Source organism: Hippocampus zosterae, chromosome 5, assembly GCF_025434085.1.
Source record: "Hippocampus zosterae strain Florida chromosome 5, ASM2543408v3, whole genome shotgun sequence".
NCBI lineage: Eukaryota > Metazoa > Chordata > Actinopteri > Syngnathiformes > Syngnathidae > Hippocampus > Hippocampus zosterae.
Genome location: NC_067455.1, coordinates 13,013,250 through 13,030,415, shown reverse-complemented (window position 1 = coordinate 13,030,415; position 17,166 = coordinate 13,013,250). Strand labels below are relative to the sequence as shown.

Sequence of the window (17,166 nt, the reverse complement as noted above, 5' to 3'; positions counted from 1 at the left end):
TGATTCTTTCTCGTTAACGTGTAGGGTTTAAAAAGTGTTCGTGAGGATACATTTACATGTGATGGATACCTGATGGTACAGGAGCTGTCTTTTCTAGGATGGTTTGTTTTTCGAACACTTCAAACCAATCGTCCTCTCCTTCTCTCCCTGATGTTGGTACAAGTGGCCTCATTTCTGTAATCCGTGTCTCAACAAGCCTGGTGTTGTCACCAGTTACCATCACCTCCCATGTTCGAGTCCCAGTGGTGAACGCCTCAGCCTCAAAGGGCTTCCTCACAACTGGAGTTATTTCAACAGGGGCGTCTGGCACAAGCAGACAAAGCCAAAAGGAAAGGAGTGTTTCTATCGGCCAATCAAAGGCAAATGCGCTTTGTTGTCGGTGAGCGCAGACAAAAACGGGATACCTGCTAGTCGTATAAACACCTCATCACGAACGGCATCAAATGCCACAAACCAGTCATCATCTTTCTCTGGCTGTGGTCGCGATGGGCACGCTCTCATTTGGTCCAAACCAACCGGTAGCGGTGTCGGCTCTATGCCTTTCGCTTCAATCATGGGCCCAGTATCTGGATAGATCTTAGTTGCTATTAGTAGGGAAAGTATTTAAGAAAATGTCATTCCTTTGTTGCGCTGGCATGTGAGAAAAGCACAAAAGATAAAATGTAAGATGGATGCGGGTACCTGGGGGCACAAAGGCCCTTTCTCGGGGAACAACATCCAGCAGCAGAAACCAGTCATCATCTCTGTTTAAGACTGTCGGGAATATTTTCAGCTCTGGATCAGTGTTTTGAGAAGCCTCTTGTTTTCGCGTCATCTCTTCTACTACAACCTCCACTCTTTCTTCAACCAGAGTAGAAATGCCTTTTTCAGCATAAGTCTGAGCATACCCGGCATGGGTCACTTGACCAAAGTGTGAAGAAAGATATTCAATCAGCGAAGGTTGGATGAAGTAAGCAAGCGAATGTGGGATGTCAGCAATACCTGGAGGTACAAACTGGAGCTCTCTGGTGGGAACGTCCAGCAGTAAAAACCAATCGTCGTCTATTTCTCTGAAACTTTGTGACAGCATTGTGACTTCATTTTGGCTCAGGTCCTCTTTGATTTCCGTCTCTTTAACTAATACATCCTCGGGCTCGTCCCTCATTTCAACTATCACGTCAGTTAAAGAGGCATCTTCTTCAGCGGACACAACAGCAGCTACAAGATACAAACCTGTAGAGCCTACATGTTGGAGAAGGGCTTTTAGATTAAAAATGGCAGCAAGGCGCAAAGCAACAGTTTGTTGTTGTGAAGTTGTGAAGCAATGCAGGGGACCGTAGCAATACCTGGAGCTACATACGCCGTTTCTTTGGAAAAAACATCCAGCAACACAAACCAGTCATCGTCTCGTTCTTTCACCGGCTGTTGTTGGCTTTCTTGAAGATATGTTGGTGCCTCTTTCCTCATCTCTGTCTCTTCAAGTTTCACCTCCCTAAACTCCTCATGCTTTTCAACCAGACAGACCAAACTTTCTGCCTCCATCTGGCCTGCTTCCTTCAAGGTCACTGATATGAGCAAAATATGCGAGCGTGAGAACAAGGCACAAGAAAGCTCAAGTGTTTTGCAAGGCGGCACAAGGGAAAGTAGTAGTACCTGGTTTGAAAAATCTGGGAACATAATCCAGCAACACAAACCAGTCATCTTCTCTTTCTAGAAAGGTCTGTGGCGGTGGAATGTCTTCCACTGGTCGTTCTTCTAGTCGGACCCTTTTATCCTCAACTGCTGTAACCCCCGATTTTGAGGTGAAAAACTCCCCCTCATCCAACGCACCATGCTTCACTGATGTAACTGAACAAGGTGAAGAAATGACATACTTGGACTCAAGTGATAAACAACTTGCACCAAAGCCCATAAAGAGGCAAAGCTTGTTGACATTTGCAGGAAGCCGTTGCAAATTTTGTTTACAAATGCAAACCAGTTGAAAATCCGTCAAAAATAAATTTAGAAAGCATCAGCAATGTGTTTTATGTTTAGCACTGCAATCTACAAGTAGAACAAATCAGTACTCAATTATGTACCTGAAGGTTTGATAACAGGTGCGTATGGCAGACGGTCAAAAAGCAGGGACCACGTATCCTTGTCGTTGTCTGGTGAAGATCCACTTTCAACCTCAGTAACTTCCCTCTCAGCTCTCTCCTCCAATATTTCTGTCTTCAGCCATATCTCACCATTTTGGAAAGTCTTTTCTGAGATTATCTTTAGAAGCCTATCTTCCATAGCATCAAGCCTCTGTGGGCTCTGATCCATAAAAGTAACTCTCTTCTTAGTGCTCACCACCGTCTGATAAGCTACCTGAGAAGAGGTATTGACAGGTGGAAAAATTAACTTCTCTTCCACCTCATCTTTCCATTCTTCTTCTATCTGACGTAGCTTCTCTCTGAGACTATAATCAAACACATGTTCATCTTTTCCTTTTTGAGCATCGTCTTCCTCGGGCAAAAGGCCCTTTAGAAACACCTCTTTTATTTGCTCCTCTAACTCATCGTGCTCATCACCCTCATTCGTGTTCCTCACAATCCTCACAGAATTTTTCAAGACCATCCGAGTTATGGCTTTACTTTCCTTCTGTAGTTCCTCCTCCTCTAGTTTGGCAACTTCTTGTTCCCCTAATTCCTCTTCAATCACTTCTTGGATCCTACCTGACATTTCTTCTACTTCTTGTAGCCTCTCTTCTAAAACTCTAACTTTCTTCAGCTTCCTCTCCAACTCCTCCATCTCTTCTAGCTTCTCCACTATCATCACCATCTCCTCTAGCCTCTCATTGACCTCCTCATCTGTCAATTCTTGCCCTTTGACACACTCTGTCTCCTCATCCTTCACCTGGAGCTGGGCTGCATGGAAGAGAAGCAGGAACGGAACACGAAACGGGATGCAAAAATAGGTGTTATGTCTCATTGGCCATAGACAATATCTGCTTGCAAATCATACCATCACACAGTGACTCACGCTGAGGTTTATCGACATGCTTATACAAGGACAAGCTGGAGCTTCGATCAAAGTAGAGGAACCAATCATGGTGTCGTTCCTGTGCTGGTTGCAATAGCCTGTCAATAAAGCTCATGTTTGCCAAGCTGATGTTAGCTGACAATTTGAGAAGAAAAGTAAGACAGACCAAATAAGGAAAAATACAGAATGACAAACGTGTTCAATAAATGTACACTGAGCACACCTGTGAAGGCAAATATGTTCTTGAAGCTAGCAGGCATTACAAATGCTCATACCTGGCCCTTTTACAAACTCAAAAGATGGGGAAAAGGGAAAAGGAGGATCTCGTTCAACCAGGGTAGCCCAGTCGTCTTCTTTTCTTGTCTGTAGCTCTGCATCATACGAAAGCTCCCACCACGGCCGACTGCCTGCCTGAGTATTCCAGGACTGAATAATTGTCTGTTCAGACTCACCTCTGGCTGTGAAGACATGATGGAATGATGCCATTATGTGATGACGCTTTCTGGTGTTTCAAGTTACATGAAAGACATTTGAGCAAGGTTTCGGTGAGCCCAGTAAGCAGCGGTTAGTGAGAAAGCTCAACGTACAGTAAGTGTTTTGAACGTGGCCATTAAGCAGAAATGCTGTACCCAAAAAGGGTGACGCCGTTTCAAGAAGTCATTGAAGCGGGGATGGTTGTACAAAGGTGATCCAAGTTAAGACAATGTGCACAAAGCTGCTGACCACATTGCATGAGATCAAGCTGCGACTTCTGAGCAAGACGAAAAACCAATGTCAAGCCTGAATCAGTCGGCGTATTTTGAAGCGTCCAAAGATATGCTGGGATCATGCCAGGGGGAGGACAAAGTGGGTGGCTGAACAGTTCACAGAACTGACACTGACACCCATATTTGAATGGTCTTATTTGGTCAGAGGATTAGTAAGCGAAATGAACCTTGCCAGGTGCAATGCTCCACACAATTCTGGGTACCTGGAAATTCAAGGAAAGGGTGGGGCTTTTCAGAAACAAGCAATGATGACCAGTCATCAACCTCACACCTGGTTGATGCTGTGAGGCTCTGGAGAGTCTTCTCTCCAGCTGTTGGGCCGAAAGAACAGTATCTTTCTGCATTCATGGTTTAATGAAGAAATCTTTGTGCAGCACAAAGGTTGGGCTCTCAAACCTACCTCCATCTAAATTACGGGAGAGGCGTTTGCTTGCAGAGCGTGTGAAGCGAGGGGCAGGGCGGTCGATCATGGAGCTGGCTTGACGGGTCTGTGCCTGGGTGCGCCCGCTGTACCTGAACTTGGAGCCCAGGACGAGGAAGCGACGTGACGAGGGAGGCTCAGTTGTTGATACCCTGAGGAACAGAAACATTTCTTCAATTTGCGTTGACCATCGAAGCAGCAAGCCAACAGTTGCACGACTGTCAATGGTTTCGAATTCCAAAATTGGCAGTGTTGCGTAACTTGGTAAGCAAGAACCTTGACACTTAGATGGTTCATTCTAAGGTCAGGACGAGTCCATTGTCGCTGGTCAAAAGGACAGAGAGCCAATTTCGCAGATTAGGCTGCAGTGAGCCAATTATGCAGAGGACGGGCATGTGTTGGCAAGAAGGGACATGACATTCAAACTGGTCAAGATCAACCTGTTCATACCTGAAGAAGGTGTGATGTTCAACGCAAACTTTCCACAACTTCTTCGAGGCTTTGTAGTTTGGTAGTCTGAAGCCGATTGTGCTTTCATACTGCTCTTGCTGTGTGAGAACAAAACAAAACAATTAAGGCACAGTCAAAAGGGGTCACAATGGGTTGATCACATTAGTCTGCCACGCAGCATGAAGCGTGACATTTACCCCTGAGCAAGGTCGCATCAGTACAGTCTAACTCCTGTGCGGGCAGACAGGCTATTATATTCAGTTTCTGTAATTTAAAATATGAAGAGTATACTTAATTTGGGCTCAATTAAAACATTTAGAAGGCGAAAAAGTAATTAGGATCACTAAATATAATGCAGGGTCCCCCCAAAAAAGAGCAGGGTTTTTTTTTTGTTTTTTTTTATTGATTTGGTTTATGAAGAAGACACATGATACACAATTCAACACAAGAACGGATGGAAAATGTGTACTGTCATTGACCTCAGATGGACGGATCTTAATGAAGAAGCTGCTGCGCTTGTAAGAGATCTTGAGAACTTTTGGCCAAGGGAACCGGTTGATTCTCAACTTGTCCTTATAAACCATCAGGCCACCAGAGCAAACTCCAAGTGTAATGTCAACACCATCAAGATCCTGCAAAAACACAAACAAACGGGTCACAATGAGCTGGCCATTGCAAAGTTCTGCGTTTTAAATTTAGTCCACTAGGGGGCAGACTTTCAAAAACTATGAGGTTCAAAGGCATGTTTACTGAGAGACACCTGACATTAATTTCATCCATCCATCCATTTTCCGATCCGCTTATCCTCACACGGGTCACGGAGGGTGTTGAGCCTATCCCAACTGTCTTTGGGCAGTAGGTGGGGGACACCCTGAACCAGTTGCCAGCCAATCACAGGGCACACAGAGAGGGACAGCCATCCACACACACACTCACACCTAGGAACAATTTAGTGTTCAATCAGCCTGCTATGCATGGTTTTTGGAATGTGGGAGGAAACCGGAGTACCCTGAGAAAACCCACGCATGCAAACTCCACACAGGGAGACCGGAGCTGGAATTGAACCCGGTACCTCTGCACTGTGAGGTCGACACGCGAACCACTGGATCACCGGGCCGCCAACGTCAATTTGATTTTGTAAATAAAATCTGTATGTTACTGATGTGAATCACAAGCTGTCGCAACATAATGGAAGATATCTTTCGAATCCAAAGGGGCTCGAGGCATTAAAATGTGAGAACCTTTATAGACTTGTAGGCAACTCAAAGGCAAACCACACCTGAGGCCGAACTTGAAATAATATATCTCTTGACAAAAGTATACAAATTTAAAATAGAATTATGCTGCCCAAAAAAGTGTGAAAACAAAGAAAATTTGTGCTTTTCGCCATGTTGGAATGACAGCATCTTGGCGTCTTTTTGGGGAAACAAGTTTGCTTGTGTTTGGAAGTAAGGTTCTGTGTGGTAGTGACATTCTCAGCATGGGCTTCAGATGTTCATCAGTGCTGTGAGTGCAAGGTGATGTTTTGGTAATTGTCATGACAGAGAAGAGCTACTCACAAAGATATGTGCGTACAAAGATAGTGTTCATGCGGCAGAATGATTGCAAGTAGCATGTCGTTTGTAAGGACAGCTTTTGTGCTGCACTATAGGAGTTGTAGTTTGAGTGTGTTATCAGCGTTTCCTACAGTATCACACCATTAAAAGATACTGAGTTGCATTGCGGAAGCGGAGCAGTGGGGGGGGGGGGGGGGGTTCTGTTAGAATGATCATGTTTGGTTGTGTTATCATAGACATGGTGTAACAGTGGCGGCGTGTTGTTTTCAGACATTTACACCACGGTTAAATTACTGGTGCTTTTGGTGGCCACGAATATGACACACTAGATTACAATGTTTGTGTAATTAATGATACTCTGGTCTCCTTCAACCTACAAGCATACTTCTGTCTCATAATAAGAAGTTCTCATCAGAAGAGACAGCCTTTTTAAGATCAAGCTTGTTGCGAGAGCGTGGACCAAATTCCACGCTATTTATCAAATGTTTCCACAGACTGGATTTAATTATGGAATGCGATAGATGTGACCCATATACTGGGAAATAGGATAGTAGGTAATTGTTGGAACCAGATATCACCTTGGCTTGGTGAATGTCCACACCATACATTGCAAGTTTCTTGGCATTTTCCAAGAACAGCATGTCAGCTTGGGCTGGAGTCATTGACCTTCCACATAAAACAAAAAACAAAAAAAAGAGAGAAGATGGGTTCTGAATCAAACATTAAAAACAGGGTTCACATTCTTCAAGTGGTAATACATTGTGGAGGCTTACCTATATGTCCGATGTAACTCCATCACCTTTGCCTCCAGCTCTTTACTTTGTCCAGGAGCAAGACTGAGATCTTTCACATAGTCAGCTCCATGGACTTCTGGGTCATAATCACCAAGCTCTGACTGTGCTGTGTAAGAGCCCAGCAGGGAGAGGGTGACAAAGGAACATGGAAGAACCCCAGTCATGATATCCTTTCTCAGCTGGAGACACAGATAGTACCTGGAAAAGAGAAGAGCTTAGAATGTATAATAGAGGTGATGTTTTGGTCATTGTCATGACAGATGGGTGGGATAGGGGGGGGGGGATACACAGTTATTCATTGGGCGTAGAAAAAAAAAGTAGTGTGTTTCTGGTAGCATGAAATTTCAGCATAGGGTCGGTAGGTCGGACAAAGTTTTTTTTAATCTTTTTTTTCCATCAAAAATGTAAACAAAATAACCATAAAACATAAAACAAGAAGACATTGAACCCGCCGCCCCTCGCCCAGCGCCGCCGTCAGCAATTTAGTTTTTTCCACGCTTCGGACTCAGGGGGGCCGGGGCGTGCCGCCGCCTCCGCCGACGTCCTCCTCCGCCCTCCTCCGCCCTCGGTGTTTACTCGGCCCGTGGTGTTCATCAAATAGTTTGCTGATTTTTTTCGATACATCAATGGATGCTATTTGCTTAACATTACGGTGCGAGCATGCAACTGTAACAGAGAAAGTGCGGTTTAAACTGTAGTCGCAGATCGCGGCCGCCACCATGTTTCAATGGTGTTGACAGATGACAGGGCAAATGACGCACACGCTCAACTTGAATATCGCGAGAGTTTGCAGCGATGTAAACCCTCTACACAAAAATGTAGAGGGTTGTTTAAAAAAAATGCCGACCGTAAAGTTTTTTTTCCTATGTAAAAATTCTCGGTCGGTCGGGTTACCGGAAACAGAGTACTTTTTTTTTTCTACGCCTTACCAGAATTTATATACACTCTCCTAAGTATGATGCTCGAGTCTAGAGGCCATCACACAAAAGCATAAACACCAAAGTGAAATTCACCTTGTGAGGTCTTCAGTAAGCTGTGCCGGGTCAGGAGGATAGAACTTAATGTTGAAAGTAAACTCATAGACAGCACCTGGCACCTGTTTTCGGATTTCCTTGGCGGGTTCCAGCCATGTCTGATGGAGAAAAATGTAACAGTCAAGAACATTTTATGATCCAAATAAACTACTGTCAGATAAAACTCCGCTAAGTAATCTTGAAGTGGCTTTACCGGGGTGTCTACGTCACATGTACAGGTTGCCCTCATGGTGGCAACTGTAATATTTGACGCCTTGCACCTTCTACGTCAGGGGTGGGCAATTATTTTTTGCACAGGGCCACATGACAACCAGAAAATATTATGGAGGGCCGGATCAAAAGGGTGAACTAAATTCAAAATAATATTAATTGGATTTCTTTATTTAAAAAGCAGTATTTTGCTTTTTTTGGCACATTTTTCAGACTTTGAGAGTACATTATTCCGTCGTATCGAACGGGATTTGCTTGACTTGGCGCTACTGCGGGCTTCCGTATCGTCTCCCCCTTCCTCCCTATGCTCTGCAACTTCAAGTAACTGTCCAAATGAAATGAATGCAGTTGTTGACATCGAACCTTAATTCTGTCCCAACCTTCGGCGGGACGGATTAAAAAGACCAATGGGCCGGATTTGGCTCGCGGGCCGTAGTTTGCCCACCTCTTACAATCTAAGTGTACGCGGTACATGTCAGTGGCGACGTGCTTTGCATTAGTAAAAGAGAAAAGGTTTGGGAAAAAATCTATCGTATTGACAAGGACAGTAAATGAACTGATAAAATCAATGAGCTGCCCAGCTGTAAGGGAGTGGCACACGAACAAAATCTAATCCATGCAAATGAATATTGAGTTTAAAGCTGACCTTGCTGGTTGGTGTTTCCCAGTGAGCAAGGCCGAAGTAATCTTTCTCCAGTAGGTTGAGGTTCTCACAAACTTTTGTGATGAGCTCCTGTCCTTTCGCATGTTTCTAAATGACAAGACGCAATCAGAATGACAACTCCAAACATTTGTGAACGTCCCGTCATTTGTTGCGATGACTTACGTCCAATTGACACTCATACTGAGTGTCATCCAGCAGAGTGACTTTGCACTGGATTGTTTTCAGTCGTTTGGAGCCTTTGGCATCGTCACCCTTCTTCTCGGTTTTCTTTTCTTTCGCAGGTTTTTCTTCGTTGGGCTCCTCATCTCCCTTTGCTTCCATCTGCTCTGCTTCGGTTTCTGCCTCTTTTTTCTGCACACTCGCCTCCTCTTCCGCTACTTGGGGCTCCTCCTTGATTGCAGCTTCTTCCTTGGGCTCCTCTGAAGCTGGCTGGAAGATGTCAGAAAGGGAGAAGAGATAAATTGAAGATGTGAGCTCAGTAACATGAATGACCACAATCATGCTTGAGACAACCACTCATCTCGGCGGTTTTTCCTCTGACCTGCATCTCGGCGCTGCTGAGTGAGTGCTGATCAGGAGCTTGTTCGGTTTCTGGCTCCGTTTTAAGTTCGGGTTCTGGGGCAGCAATTGGTGCTTTCACCCGCGCCTCACTTGACCCCTTTTGCTCTTCCTGCTTTCCTTTTTTCACCTTTTCTTTTTTCTTCCCTTTGTCTTCTTCCTGTTTATCCTCTGCCTTCTTCTTCCCTTTCTCCTCTTCCTTCTTTTTGGGCTCTTTTGATTTGTCCTCGTCTTTCTTTTTTACCTGTTTTGATTTCTCCTCTTTCCTTTTGGCCTCTTTCAATGTTTCCTCCTCTTTCTTTTTGGCCTCCTTCAATGTTTCCGCCGCTTTCCTTTTGGTCTCCTTCGATGCGTCCTCCTCTTTCCTTTTGGCCTCCTTCAATGTTTCCTCTTCTTTCTTTTTGTCCTCCTTTAATTTTTCCTCCTCTTTCTTTTTGGCCTCCTTCAATTTTTCCTCCTCTTTCTTTTTTAATTTCTCCTTCTTTTCCTTCTCCTCCTCCTCCTTCTTTTTAGCCTTCTCCTCTTCCTTCTTCTTTGCTTTTTCTGCCTCTTTTGCCTTCTCCTCCTCTCTCTTCTTCTCTTTCTCCTCCTCCTTCTTCTTTGCCTTTTCTTCTTCCACTGCTTTTTTCTTTGCTTTTTCTTCTTCCTTTTTCTTCACCCTTTCCTCTTTTTCTTTTTTCTTTGCTAACCTTTTGTCAACTTTCTCCTCCTCTATAATCTCCTTTTCGGGATCAGTTTCCGTGCATTTATCTTCTGTCCTTTTCTCCTCTTTTGTGTCGACTTTTTCTTCTTTTTTTTCTACAGTTTCCTCAACCTTGGCCTCTTCTTTTTGCTCCTCTTTCTTCTCCTCCGCTTTCGTCTTGTCCTGCTCCTCTTCCTTTTTCTCCTCTGCGGTTTTCACCGTCTCTGCATCCTTCTCCTCTATTTTCTTCTTGGCGTCTTTCTTTTTCTTCTTACTACCCTTCTTCTGTATTTTATCTGGCTCAGTCTTTTTTTCCTCTTTTTGTTGTGTCTCTTCACTTGGTTTTACCTCCTTCGAATCTGCTGTCTCGTCTGGGAGCGCATCCTTCTCTTCAGTTTTCACTTTCTCTTCTTTTTCTTCTTCCACTTTACCAGCCTGTTCTTCTTTGTCCTCCTTGTCCTCCCTTGCTTTCTCTGCCTCAAAGCCCTCTCCTTCTGAGCACTGCGAGCGGCGTTTAAGGAAAGAGGAAAAGAGGCGAGAGAGGCCCTTGCCAGCAGAGGTTCTGGTGCGAGGCTTCAGCTGCTCCTCTTCAGGGGAGGACGCTGCATCAGCAGAGGCAGGCTCAGCGGCCTGTCCCTGTGCCTTCTTGCTCGACTGTTCCCCCTCTGGCTCTGATGCTGTTGCCTCTGGACTCTGCTTGGTCTCAGGTTCAGGTTCAGGTTCAGCGGCGCTAGCCTTCTGCTTGCCTTCAGTGTCCGCCTCGCTTACGGCACTTGCCTCTGTTGTCATGGTAGCCACTGGAATGGAGAAAAAGAAGCCAGTCAGAAATGTAGACACGTCACGGTGCTTTTCAGAATGTGACAGAGCACAACACTGCTGCACTTGATACACAACAAACAAGATTAGGATCAATGAGTCGTGTGTCGTAAACATGCGTAATTCTATTTGGCAAACATATGCAATAAATGGCAACAGGCTTGTATATCCATCCAACATTGGTAGTAGTAAAGAAACCAAAACATTTTGCTTCAGTTAGTCTCAAAAATAATTAGAACACGCTTCTAAGGTTTCATAGCTAATATTTTGCCTCTTCAGAACATTCATTCACCGAGTTACTATCAACAATTAAGCAATCTGTTGTTTTACGTTGTTTCTTACCCCTTTCAGTGGCAGTTACCCAACTGTCAGCCACAGACTACATTTGCAATACACACTTGTGCATGGACATCCTGCCATGCACGCACACAAGCATAATTCGACAATAGCTGTTCCTGTTGGATAGTGTGTCCACTATCACAACCTCGCCTGTTACAGATTTTATGGGCACAAAGGAGGCATTCTACGCTGTGTAGGTGCCTATTAGCATCGCTTGTATCATCCGTGTCAACTAAGCGCACCAACCTACAGTATGTAGTTCGACCCTCTCACATACGAGAACAGCAAAACACGCACTGCGAGCATTCACATCCCCAATGGCAGTCAGCCTTGCTTTGCAAAAATATTTTATGGCCTACTGAATAAATACGTTATCTAATTTTTTGGGTACAAAATACACAAAATTTGAAACTGTCACATCAAAGCCGCAGTAACTTTCTCAAGACGTTGACTGTAGACAAGAGCAACTGTTTGGTTCATGACCTGTCCAGTTACGGTATTTAACATATAGAGAGCACTGCAATATTTAACAACAAAACCTCAAAATAGGCACATTGTAATTGTATACGTGACGGTTGCAGGAAAGCAGCCTTGTAGTTTAATGAACATGACTTTGTTGGGGTTGCGGAGAGGACAGATCTCACATATTTAGCAAGGTCTTACTTGCCGATTAAAGCCGTTGACTGGCTGAAATAAACTGCCAGCATTATGCAATCACACAACCTCTACTGGCGGAGAAAAGTCCCTTACAGTAGCGATTCAACTCGTCTGAATTACGTCTTACCTAATTGGTCACTAATGTTGCAGTGTTAATGTCCGCCATATGAGTTGAAGCCCCCCGCCATGAATGAACTAGGGGGAGGGGAGATGCTCGGCAGGCAGACAGAGGGGCAGGCCACTCGTCCCTAGGCACAGGGTCACCCCAAAGGATACAAGCTTTGGCCCACTATACCATGGATGCACCTCCCATTGGAAATGTAGGAGAGAAGGGGGGAACCGAACACAGGCACACACAACACACACATACACACACTAAAATCCTCTTTAGCCCTCCCATTGTTTGTGTTCAGTGACCAATAACTACACTGCACTCTATAACTAATCCCGACCACCCTTCCCCCCCCAAGAGACCCCCCATAGGCCTTTAGCCTAGGTCACCAAACATACACCATGTCACAAGCGCACACACACACACACACACACACGTAGCTATGCATCAGTGCTCACAGCTTCCACCGGGTCTTTTAATGCTCTGTCATCTCAATTCTGATTGTCAGGAAGCAGACATGCTCCTAATGGACCAGCTGAGCTTGTGCCTGCTGCCTCCTCCATTTTGAGGTGCCTATCTAACATCTTAGCTTTAGGCCAGCTGAGCAGGGGGGAGCCTCCACTTGACTGATGGAGATAACGGGAGTGACCTTGCTCGATGAAGTGCAGGACTGTATCTTTTTTTTTTTTCATCATGGAGTCAATAAAATAAATGCCACTGCACTATAAAAAAGGATGCCCTCAATAATACATAATGAGTCTTTCTAATTAGGTAAATTATAGATGAAGTAGGCCACCCTCTAGCAAGAGCGAATTGAATGAAATCCCCCTCCAACATAGGTGTCAAACTCAAGGCCTGGGGGCCCAGATCCAGCCCACAACATAATTTTTGGGGGCCCATAAAAGGAAATCATGTACGTCAACTTCTTGTTATTTGCAAGCATTTTTGGTTGTCAATCCAAAAATCTATGGAAAAATAGTTGAACAATTACTGACTGGATTCGGATTTCAAACCTAGTTATCCATCAATTTGTTCGGTATATATGAAAATATAAGGCAGCTCTCAGAGGGGCATCATAACTACGATGTGGCCCGTGACAAAAATGAGTTTGACATGCCTGCCCTAAAGAAATAGTGTGAAGGAAATGTGCTGTGTTGAATGAAACATCATGCATAAATTAGTTTGTCTTTTTATTTCTTTGACCTCACTTGTAAAGCAGATTGGATGATTGCCATTTCATGCCAATTTATCCCCCCACCCCCCCCCCAAAAAAAATCATTTTAAAATTCAGACTTCTACTGTATATGAGTGATGCTTAACAGCTGTTCTGACATGGTGTGCAAATATGAGGTGAAGTGAGACAGAAGGGCTGAATAAGGAAGAGGAGGTATGGTATATAAATAGCTGTTTGTGCTGAGGATGCTTACACTCATTAGTTAGCCTTTACTGACGAGCTCACATCTATTTATGTTCACAGCATTCTGCAACACATGGCACGCATATGCACATGGACACAAATGCATCCAACGCTTGCCCCAACATACATACAATTTGTGCAATTAGTATTCATGTTGCAAAACTATATACTTGAATGGGAATGCTGATACAGGTTTGGAACACATACATCACATTATTTTGTCAATTTAAAATAAGGAAAGCGTTTTACCTTGTCACTAGGCTTAAGTAATTAGCAGGAGTTTAGAGTTAAGCAGGCCCAAGTTATCGAGTGAGATTATCTCTACCTACCTGCCTTCAATGGCCATCTCACTGGCTCCATTAGCAATAGGAATCTTTTTATTTTTTCCGAGCGGTGGGCGGGTGGAGGGGGGCAATACCAATTATTTAGAAGTGAAGGATGCCGAAGACCGATATTTGGAGCCGAAATTCATTTTCAGTAAAACGAAAAATATGAACATAAAAAGGTTTATGAAATACATACTATCTCCAACTTGTTGAACAGCCTTTAAGTATATGTTGAACAACTTTTTAGATTTTGTTTTGTTTTTTAAATCTCAGATAAGTGGCATCTTTGTTTTAAAATTCTAATCACATGAAAAGATCATGGAGCTCACAGCATCCTCAGTGTGTCTTAAAAAGCTAAATCAAAACTGAACCAATAGATGCCCATTAATTTCTACTTAAAGTTTTTTTCTCAAGGAAATGAAATGTTTCACGTCTTTGTTCAAAAAAATAAATAATAAAATGTAGAGACGACCCATCAAGCAGCAGCATCTCTTGAACAGTTAACTGAAAATTTAAATAAATAGTTCCCTGAAGTCAAAGCAGTTTGAATTGCAAAAGCAATTGATCTTGTATCGGCCTTCATTAAAAGATGAAAATATATATACATTTTTAAAAGGCAATGCAGAATTTGCCGAATATCTGCGCTGATATTCTGTCTATCCCTCGTCTCTGTGAACTTGGATTCACTGCCAGTATGGGTTGTAGGCGTTCAATGGAGACGAGCTGGTGAAGAGACGGAGACAATTAGCTATGCTGTACTCATTCATGGTACTGTATTACAAGGGACTCCGCCCGTCCAACTAAAAAACAAGATCAGGAGAGTTCAGCTAAAAGCCAGGATATTTGCCCTCACAGCACATAGTCGCTCCTAATATTATACTTCTTGGTAAACAAGAAGTAGTACCGTACATACATACATACATACAGTACATGCCAACCCGTGCCTTTTCGCGCTGGACCAAACTTATGAAAACAGACCTGTCTAACAACACTAGCAATATTTCCTAGTTGAGGTTTGACTGACTATAGCGGCCATTAGTCGTTGTTTTTATCAATCCGTAAGTAAAAAGAGACAAAGAAACTAAACACGGTCAGCAGAATAATTAATGTGTACAGACACAATTAAATGGAGAATAAAACTGTTAAAGGGTACACTATTCCAAGGTCATTCTAAGACATTGATGTCTTTTTATGTTGTTTAGACAGTTACAGAGGTTTATTCCATTGTTAACTTATTCAAAACCCAGTTCCCAATGAATCAATACACACAGATGGCAAGTGCTGCTGATAGTGTAACATGAACCAACGAATGAAGCAGCCTGATTGATTTTGTATGGTCACCCTGTAAGTGTGTTTCTAACATCAGCTCAGCCAAAGTCGAGCTGCGAGAATGGTGTGCACCAGAAAACACAGAGAAAGAAGGCTTCCAAACATCCAACATTTTGTCAAGATGTTTGCATTTATCGGGCCATCTAAATGGTATCACAAGAAACATACAATCCACCCTGTGCAACACATGATGCAGAGTACATCAATTTAGAATACAAAAAAATGTATGAATGTATAATGTTGAAAAATGGGTGGATTCCTCCGTCATCGACAAGCAAAGAACTGTGGCATGCGGAGTTTATTTATTTAGCACTACAATGGTAGTCTAACTGCCCAAACGCATCATAACTCCCAAAAGAGGATTAACAGCAGCAAGCTCCGATGGGACCTCAATAACCTCACTCTCTCACTCAGTCGCAAACATCCTTCTGCATCACTTACATGCTCTCATCACTTTCAGCACGACACTGATGACCCCGAGTAATAATAGTGCCATCATTGTCATTTTTTTTAACCTCGGTGTTTCCTCTAGCAACTGGGTGCACCGCATGAACTCTGACTGCCTCTGCGTCATCCTCCCCACGTGATATTTGCAGCTTCATGAAAGATTATCGGACTATATTTACCCAACAGTATCATCAATGGAGAGGAAGCTTATTGCACGATGGTCGCTTAAGTGTAAGGCATCCATTTTTATATTCTGCGCCAAGTGAGTGCGGGTATTTTAACGCATCTGCCCTCTTGGGGTGAAATCAAGTCAAGCAGAAAATTCAATTCAATAGCAGAAGCATCTCTAAGACAGCGTGACGAACGACTGCACGTTAACTAAATGTGCTGTGGAATAACCGCGATGTAAGACAGGGATCTAGAAGGACGAACCCGACATCAAAGCAAGCCAGAATCTCAATTGTATTTTGGATGTTGTCCTGTTAACAACTGAAAAAAAAAACATGAAATATGCATTCTAATGTACTAATTCTTTAAGGATGGCGTTCGGTGTATTAACTGATGCAAAATAAAATGCACCTGCCACATTCAAACGCTATTGCGTGCGTGTTTTAGCCGAGTGAAAACATGCGCCCCCAGCCATGTTCACCCATATAACTCACAAGCAGAGATAGTGAGTACTTTTGATTTGTGAGCTTCACGAAAATGCCAGTTTCAAATACACCATTCATTTCTGCATTGTTCACAAAAATAAGGCGTAGAAGCAATTTCATAAACAACATAGATCGGATTTGATTTGGAACTTTTACCGCAATTGAAAAGCGCAGACCTGAGCTGTCTGTGTCGCACCACCGCGCGGCGGCTATTTAAACTATCCGAATACGAAAATGGCGCCGAATGTGCGGCAAACCAAAATAAACAACAAACCCGGCCCATCATCGTCATCGGTGCATTCGAACTCACCAACTGCGGGTTGCACATCAATGGGCAAGAGTAAAGAAGAAGTCAAAAAAGGACAGAATCCAGTCGTCGGCACGTTCAGATGAGGAACAATGTTGCGGTGCCACACATGCTTTGTTGTGCTGGAGTTGTCCGACGCTCGTAAAGGGGCGGAGCCTCCTCCAAGGCTTGGACCCGACTCCGCACCCAGCAAGCACGATTCGACCGCATATTAAATGTGCACACCAACTTATTAGATTCCATTTCATAGCGATGCTGGATATCATAACGGAATCAACATTTAAAATTGAATTTAATTCCCCACGAATCTTTAAACAGTTGCCCATCTCTCCTACTATGTATTTTTCCATGTATCGACAACAGCTACTGGGAAAGGTCAGGTGAGGGTGCTCAGCGAAATACAAAATGTTTTTTTAATTTAAGCTTTACTACATTACAATAATTTTTTTTCAACTTTGATATATTTCACAAAATGTGTAAACACCCATCTATCAATTTTCTACATTTATCCTCAGTCGGATGTGGGTCTGCTGGAGCCGATTCTAAATCGCTTCGGGCACACATGGGACTGGTCGCCAGCCAGTCGGAGGGCACATATGGAGTCACCCCCAAAAGATATCACACGCACACCTTCGCACAAGC

The 17,166-nt window shown here is 43.6% G+C and overlaps 1 protein-coding gene across 17 annotated transcripts in view; it reads right to left on the bottom strand.

The window, feature by feature from the left end:
* LOC127601230 (uncharacterized) overlaps positions 1-17,166 on the bottom strand; it is a 37,259-nt gene that overhangs the window by 15,483 nt on the left and 4,610 nt on the right. For 9 of the 17 annotated variants that reach the window (XM_052066294.1, XM_052066308.1, XM_052066309.1 and 6 more), the window contains exons 1-20: positions 16,374-16,521; positions 9,423-10,918; positions 9,044-9,310; positions 8,864-8,968; positions 7,987-8,105; positions 6,953-7,171; positions 6,758-6,845; positions 5,103-5,255; positions 4,624-4,721; positions 4,153-4,325; positions 3,956-4,063; positions 3,261-3,443; positions 2,968-3,120; positions 2,058-2,870; positions 1,633-1,827; positions 1,326-1,544; positions 982-1,221; positions 682-900; positions 405-584; positions 70-303 (exon numbers count right to left, since the gene is read on the bottom strand). In XM_052066294.1, coding sequence (XP_051922254.1) covers positions 70-303; positions 405-584; positions 682-900; positions 982-1,221; positions 1,326-1,544; positions 1,633-1,827; positions 2,058-2,870; positions 2,968-3,120; positions 3,261-3,443; positions 3,956-4,063; positions 4,153-4,325; positions 4,624-4,721; positions 5,103-5,255; positions 6,758-6,845; positions 6,953-7,171; positions 7,987-8,105; positions 8,864-8,968; positions 9,044-9,310; positions 9,423-10,918; positions 16,374-16,509 — 5,398 coding nt within the window. In that variant the 5' untranslated portion in view covers positions 16,510-16,521. The other 8 variants (XM_052066305.1, XM_052066304.1, XM_052066297.1 and 5 more) reach the window with 5 other exon arrangements.